Source organism: Crocodylus porosus, unplaced genomic scaffold (assembly GCF_001723895.1).
Source record: "Crocodylus porosus isolate Cpor-Errol unplaced genomic scaffold, CroPor_comp1, whole genome shotgun sequence".
NCBI classification, from domain to species: Eukaryota; Metazoa; Chordata; order Crocodylia; family Crocodylidae; genus Crocodylus; species Crocodylus porosus.
Window position 1 is genome coordinate 92113834 of NW_017728943.1, and position 7737 is coordinate 92121570.

Below are 7737 nucleotides of genomic sequence, written 5' to 3' on the forward strand. Positions count from 1 at the left end.
CTCTGCTTGCATGGCTGGAGGAGAGACCTTGCAGACTGGCAGAAGCAGTGTACTGAACTCCTGGAGTCTTGGGACATCTCTGAACTGGCTCTGACATTTGAACAGAGAACTGCAGCATAAAATCCCAAGGATTGTTAAAGCTTCCCTTAAATTATTTTTTAAAATGCTTTGGACAAAACATTTCATATTGCATCTGAATAAGGACAAAATCCTGAAGTATTTTCATTTATTCAAGTATATAAAAGGTTTTATTCTAGTCAGTATAATCTGTACCTTTCATTTCAGATTTTTATAAAAATGAAAAAAATCTAGTTGGACTAAACGTATATACAGATTATGTCCAAAATTTATCAGTACGAAAAACAATACATGAGGCCCAAAAGTCAGTTTATCTTGCCAGTGATTAAAGTGTATCGCAAACAGAACAGCATTGACAAAATGACATCAGTTCACTGGAAAATTGATCTCTGAACATGACTTCGTTCAAGTTGATTGAACATTTCCTCTTCTGTTTCTGGAGTGAGCTGGATATTGCCTTTGATTGGAGACAGTGGATCTGACTTTTTACAAGTGGGAAGCCTTTCAAATTCTCTGCAAAAAAGTAAAAAGTGATAGTTACATGTATTACAATGTCTAATTTCTGAACTGCAATACGAATACAGCATTTCCTTTTTCTTTTTGTAGATAGGAATGAACCCAAACCTGGAACTTAAGACAACTGAAGTTCTGAACTCCCCTCTACTACTACCTTAACATGCATATTTCGGCAAGTTACTTCGCCTTTCTGCTTCAGTTATCCTTTAATTACCTTACAGCAACTGTAGTTCAGCAGGCATTACACACTCTTGGTGCTCATGTCCCTCAGATGCTTGGGATTGAAATCTTTCAGCCAATAAAGTTAAGTGAGGTTAAATGTGCACTTAGGGGCTTGGTGTTCCCCCAGTACCAATGACATAAAGGACAGTATGGACCCATCTCCTCCATACCACACCACAAAATATGTTTAATGAAAAGACCCCTGCAAGTAAAGTTTCCCTATCCCCTGGGAGGTGTGATATTTAAAAAACAACAACACCCCAAAAAACTTGTTTTGCATGATGGCAAACACAAGACTTTTAGAAGCTTTTACAAAAGGCTTGAAACTGCTTATACCTTATGCACCTGGGAAGAACTGTTATAATGAAAGAGGGACACTCACCTGACCCAAAATAGCCAAGAGCCCAGGCATCAGTTACTTCCATGCAGGAAACAGATTCAAGTTTTGTTCTGCCTCATTTAGAGCAAGGACTTGAACCCCAGTCTTGCATGCTTTAAGTAACTATCCTTAAATTTTGGGTCTATTGGCTATTCCTAGGTGGACAAAGTCTATTATTTAAATTGTAAATTTTATACTTCTTAAAATGTAAAATGACCCTGAAGAAAATTTCCACTTCAATATTTTGTGACCAAAAAAAACCAAAAACAAAAAAAAAGTTCATAAGAGAATTTCTGATGTGCTCTAAAGAGCGTGCTATGGTACACATCTGGTCAATACATCCTTAAAGAACCCCAGTTACCACAAAGACTGTAACTTTTCATTCTTTAAGTGCTCGCCCATTTGTATTTCACTTCAATAACTAGCAAGCAGTGACCATGTGCAAGAAGAGATGCAGTATTGTGCTAGTGGTATTAGACTTCCATACTTCTACTAAAGAGTCATTTTCAAAGTACAAATTGAACTTCAAATAGCTGCTTTGCAGATATCCATGATGGCCATGTCCAGACAAGCATGGATTGCAGTACAAGATGCCACAGACATCTGTGAGGCCACATATTGCACGCTTAGCTGCTCTCTGCACTGCAAGGGAGCAGCATGGGTATATTTTTGATCCCTGTATATCCAGGGGTCAAAAATCCCACGTAGAAAAAAAAAGCAGAGCGGTGCACTAGGGGAAGCACACACCACTCAAAACTGAAGCCAGACCAGCTGGCCTGGCTCCAAGCAGCAGGATCATTGTTGTTGCAGCCCCAGGAAACTCCTAGGACCCCAGGTAAGGTTGCTTGGGCCAGCCCAGCTTTGGCCCCAGCCTCCTTTACCGCACCTAGGGTAAACTGCCATGCACCGGGGGGTACATGGCATAGATATTCCTTGGGGACAAGTAGCAGTGACACAAAGTAAGCTGCTGCTAATTGTCCACAGGGAACCAAACATCTACGCTCATGTGGATACGGCCTATGAGTCTATTTCATGAGAGAGGCAGAAACTGCCTATGCCCAAGTGAAACGACCCCATCTGACTAAGAGATCTAGAGTAGCTAATTATACTGAGATCTTAATATAATCTGAAATCTATTTGGATAGCCTCTGAATCAATATTGCTTGACCCTACTTGTAGTAAATGCTACAGTTTAGAAGATCTGAAAGATCTGTCCACTGGCAAGTCACTGTGACTATCTAGTCTATAACCTAGCCTCTCGTTAATTCGCACCTGATTTAGAGAGACTCACACTGACAGGTGTAATACCTGGTTGAAACAGAAGTCCATTATTACTTTTGGAAATGACTTGAAAGGTCTGAATGACAGAGAATTCCCACTATAATAACCTTTCCTGATCCTTCAAGCAGTTTAATTGGTACCAAAAATGCTTTGGGGAGGGGGAAGGGAATGTGCTGGTTCCAAAGATGGTGACATGCAGAAATAGTTACCAAAAAGTGTAATAAAACTAACTGTGGGGGGTTATTAAAAAAATAGGGAAGGCCAGTAAGGTTGGGGGAGGGAAGAGGACATATTATAAAATCAGTCAAAACCACATTGAGATCTCATTATTAAAAGGAAATAAAGGCAATCCAAATGGATTTTGGATTCTATTGATATTTTGGTACAAATATCTTTGTATAAAGACTACTAGTTGTTGTATCGACACAATTTACTGCAAATCCCCCATCCCTTCCATTTGATGGTATAGAATTTATTAAGCTAGAGCAGTGGCTTACAACCTTTTTAGACCTGGGAACCCCTTAAAAAATGTTGGCTCTGACTTTTCACTCACTTTGACTACAGAAGAGAAGGAAAAAAAATAGAACAATTCTTCTGTTGCAAAGAACAAAAAAAGACCATAACAGAGAAGAATGTTGTTAACAGTATGAATTCCTGTTTGAAATCTCTTGGTTTATCTTGCGATTTGCTCACCTAACAGTGGTAACACTGTGTGGTACCCTGTGGCACCCATGAAAAACTGAAGGCGCCTGGTTGAAAAAAAATCATTGCTCTAGACAAGTGTATTTTATACCAGATGTTTTGGATATCAAAAGGGACAAAAACTTTCTATATCTGACAAACTGACAGAAGCCAGGATGTGAGGTGGAAGGAAGTGAAGAAAGTTCCTCGTTGTCATCTGATGAAAACTCCCTGCATTCGTAATCCAGAAAAACATTCTAATGTACACTTTTACCATCGTGTATCAGTTATTTCTCTATCTTTGCTACCCTTTACACAGATGTTGAGGTTTTCTTTGACTTCTATGTTGAGGGCAGGCAAAAGCTGAATATTAAGAAATCTATCTTTGTTTGCCAAGTAAAATCTCCTTTAGTTGACCCAGTTCTCCAGATAATGAAACATTTGATGAAGACCAAAAAGGCATGACTGAAGATTTTAGGTGGAGTGAAACTGTTATTAATACATCATCTCAAGATTCAAAATCCAATCTTGCAGGGCTGGGATGAGATTAGAATCCAAGGTTACCAACTGAACTTGATGTCACAGATGGAAGAGTTGAGCTCCCTTTCTTTTTTCCTTCTGAATAGAAAGCTTTCCTTCCCTGCTTTTATATTTTTTATGGTCCTCAGACCGATGCAAGCTCACTCCTCTCATGAAAGAAGTCCCCAAAAAGGGAAAAGAGGCACTCAGGACAATTCCACCTGGCTGCAGGAAGGGCTGCAGCCACTTAAAAGTGTCTCAGAGTAACATAGGGTGCTCCAGCACCCTGATTGAGAATCACTGGCTTAGATGAATGTACATAGAGAAAAAAGATATCCTCTTGCTTAGCAAAACTACCACATTTAGCATAAAGAGAATAAATGCATCCAGTTGAAAAACTTGAAGCATTTTATGTTACACCAGCCAATGAAAAGTAATCTCTAAAGACATAGACAACTTTAAAAAGTTATTTGGGGGGGAAAAAAAAAAAAGAGAAACAAAAAAAAAAAAAGGTTTCCTGCTTGCTGCTTTATATCATTAAAATCAGTGGGGGACAGGGTAAAATCAATTTGCCCTATATAGGGAAGATGCTATATGAATAATGAAAAATTAAGTATTTAATAAATACTTTCAAGTTTATTAAGTTCCCTCCCCCAGAACTGAATGTCTTTCCATTTCACAATTAAAATGTCAAGATGTAATTAAAAAAAAGATTAAACAAATTCTTATCTGCATCAAATCACTATTACACTATCAACCAGCACATATATCCAGCATTGCAGAACTTTTGCTACTTCAAGATTTAAAAACTTCCTATTAAGTCAGATTTAAATGAACAAGAAATTCTATCCTGCCCAGGAGAGAAACACACACACACACACACTCTATCTCCTTTTTCTAGACTTGTAGGAGCGTTCTCCTGCTGGGGCATGTAAATGTTATTGAGAGGAAAACAAGAGCTTGCTAGCTATCACAATTGCAGAAGGTCAGATAGAGAAGTGTGTAAGGAGGAAAAAATCCATTTCTATGAAAAAAGGTAAACTCACCTTTTAAATTGGAAGTTCTTCCAGAGTTCACTAATTGTTGCCTGCAGTCCTGGCTTATTTTCAGCATTGCAATGATTTTTCTTCTGTACACTTGGAAGTTTCTTGCTTAAACCACTGACTTTAGCAGGCATCAGTGGTTTGATTTTGCTCACAATGTGTGACCCTACAGAACTGAATTTATGTAACCCAGGAATCTGTAGATACATATATTAAAATAGTTAGAAACTCTGGCAAGCTGCAGAGGCTATGTTGTATTCACTTTACTTTAAAAAAAATCTCTTTCCATTGTTCTGCTAGACAATTTAAAGAGTTTTTGGTTGTGTAGACATGCATATCTACATGAATACATAACTATATGTACACATTTTTAATTAATCTGAAAAGAAATCATATGGATTAAGGATACTGTGGAAATACGGTTAAAATCACAGGTGGAACACTGAATTATTAATTTAAACCAGTATCCCCCTAGCCCCAAATCTGTAATTTCATTTTAGTTATGAAAGGGGAGAGATGGTACATGTGGATTCTCATTTCATTATGTAGCAAGACTTCAATAAACCAAGTTCTATGAGGGCAGCTTTCTGAGTTCTCACACAACACACATCTTATTCATTTTAGGTGCCATAAAAACCTAAGTAGAAAAAAACTAGAAATGGACAGTTTATAGATTTGCAGTTTAAGGCCTAAAACCCCTTTTTTTTCTTTTTAACACCCCCCCCAAAAAAAAACCCAAAACCTTTTTTGTACTCTAGGCACCTTTGAAAAATACAGCTCTCAGGTTAACTCAGAGGTTCACTCAACCCATGTTTGACTACAGAAAAAGAATAGAGTAATGATTCTGTTGCAAAGAACTCAAAAACAGTCGCCCTATTGCAGTCTTTCTAACACTATGAATTCCTGTTTGAAATCTCTGGGTTTCCAGTCTGAATCATGTTTGTATATACCTAATAGTGGTAACATTGCTTGGCATTGTGACGCCCTTGAAAGGATCTCAGAGGCAGGCCAGAGTGTTGCCACACCCTGGTACAGAATCACTGGCCTAAAGTAGGGGGGCCAATTATTTCAGCTGTAGTGTCACTTAACGAGTTTTGGTCAGCTGCTGAGAGCCAGGCACAAAACTAATGGTGAAGGTATTTTAACCAATTATAAACCTCCCAGATAATATGCCTAAAAAAGCCAACCAAACAAACAACCCCCTGCCCCAAACATCTACTAGAAAGTATTTCAATTTTGTTTAAAAAAATATTATTTGTCCTGATTTATGTTTTTGGAGTGGTGTATATAGAGGCAATTGCATAATGGCTCACAATAAAGTCTCTCTCCCAAGGGAACCAAACCAGCCAGCAAGACACTCAGCCAAGGGACAACATGCTATCCCCCCATCCCCTCCAGCACAGCCCTGCCACTCCCCAGCCACCTGCCCTGCGTATGGCCCTCAAGAACTACTTGTACCCCAAAACTTCCCACCCCTCATCCCTTTGTCCACATTAGCCCTACAAAGCCAAGAGGAAGCCCAGCAGACCCCTACAGCCTACCCCAGCTCCCTGCCAGGGCCACGTAGGCTGCTCCCACCCACAGCCTGGGGGTCCCCTTTCCCCCAGGAGGAGCCCCAGCCCAAATATACTGGGGGCAGCCTCACCTGGGGGAACGGGATGGGAGCCACACTGGCTGCAGTCAGGAGATGGTAGGTGGTTGGGCCAGCTCATGGCACTACACAGGGCAAGGTGAAAGGCAGGGCCAGGACCAGGGGTTCAGCCTGCCAGGAGGTGCCAGGGAAACTCCACACCTTCTGGGCACAGATGCAAAGTGCTCATCGCACAGTCCTAGTGCCCAGGGAAGCTCCTGCCAGATCTGAGCCGCAGGCAGGTGGGGTACCACTGGCCCAGGTTGAACGGGGTTGACAGGCAGACAGGGCAGGGCAGCTTCCACCCAGCATTCCCTATGGCATCATCAGAGGGTGAAGCTGGAAGCCTCTGGGGCTTGAATGTGGCTCACTCAAGGCCTGCCACCCAGTGAAGGGTGGGTGGGTGGGGATACTGCTACCCAGTGTTCACTGTGACATCAGGAGATGCAGAAGCTAAAGCCATTGCTCATGCCGCCCGCCTGGGGCCCAGATAGAATCAATTGGTGGGCTGGATGTAGTCTGCAGACAGTATTTTGCCCACCCCTAGCCTAAAGTGACTATTAAATCATCCAGTTCAGGGGTGGGCAATTATTTGGGCTAGAGAGCCACTTAAGGAGTTTTGGTGAGCTGTTACAGGTGTGGGGCAGAGGACGGTGAGGGGCAGGGTAACTGATTCTATCCAGCAGAGACAAGAGTCAGGGACTCTCATCACCAAGGGGGCAGAGCATAGGGCTACACCCCAGGAGGGGCAGAGATTGACGAGAGAATGAGAAGTCAGATCTGTCTGAATGAGAGACTGGGGCATAGGGCTCACTCAACGGGTTGATTGTTGCACCTGCGAAGCATGGTCAGCACTGTAGGGAGTAGCCCATAAAAAATGTGTGGTCTTGAGAGGTAAGTGCAGACCAGGAAGGCTCACCTAGCAGGAAGGACTGATTGGGAGCAAAGGGGTCTAAGAGGGATCTGCAGGTAAATAGGACAGGCTATGGCTCACTCTAGGACCTTTGGGCAGCCTCCCATTCCAAATTATTAATAAGGCCATGGTGTGGCAGGAAAAAGCAAAGGGAGGGGACTCTAAAGATAGAGTGGAGAGCTTTAGTCACTACACAGGGCATGCCCCCCTCCCTTTGTGCACTGGTCCTGTTATACATTCCCATATTGAGACCATTAAGCTGTCTGACTGAAGCAGGTCTCATTTCATTTCTCTAGGTAGTGTGCCCCTGTGAGGGTAATTAACCACAAGCCCTCCTTCCCCACCCCCCAAAAAAACCAACCAACCAAACAACCCTATGTGAAGGAGGAAGTTGATGTCATCTTCTTGGACTGCCAGAAGGCCTTCGACACAGTGTCCCACCCAATTCTGGTGGGCAAGCTGAGGGACTGCGGCA

General features: G+C 41.9%; 1 protein-coding gene across 1 annotated transcript in view; it reads right to left on the bottom strand.

The window, feature by feature from the left end:
* Positions 1–224: 224 nt before the first annotated feature.
* EXO1 (exonuclease 1) overlaps positions 225–7737 on the bottom strand; it is a 35053-nt gene continuing 27540 nt past the window's right edge. Inside the window, exons 12-13 of the mRNA XM_019549797.1 lie at positions 4723–4916; positions 225–591 (exon numbers count right to left, since the gene is read on the bottom strand). Of these exons, the coding sequence (XP_019405342.1) occupies positions 450–591; positions 4723–4916 (336 nt within the window). The 3' untranslated portion in view covers positions 225–449. The remainder of the gene's footprint in view (positions 592–4722; positions 4917–7737) is intronic.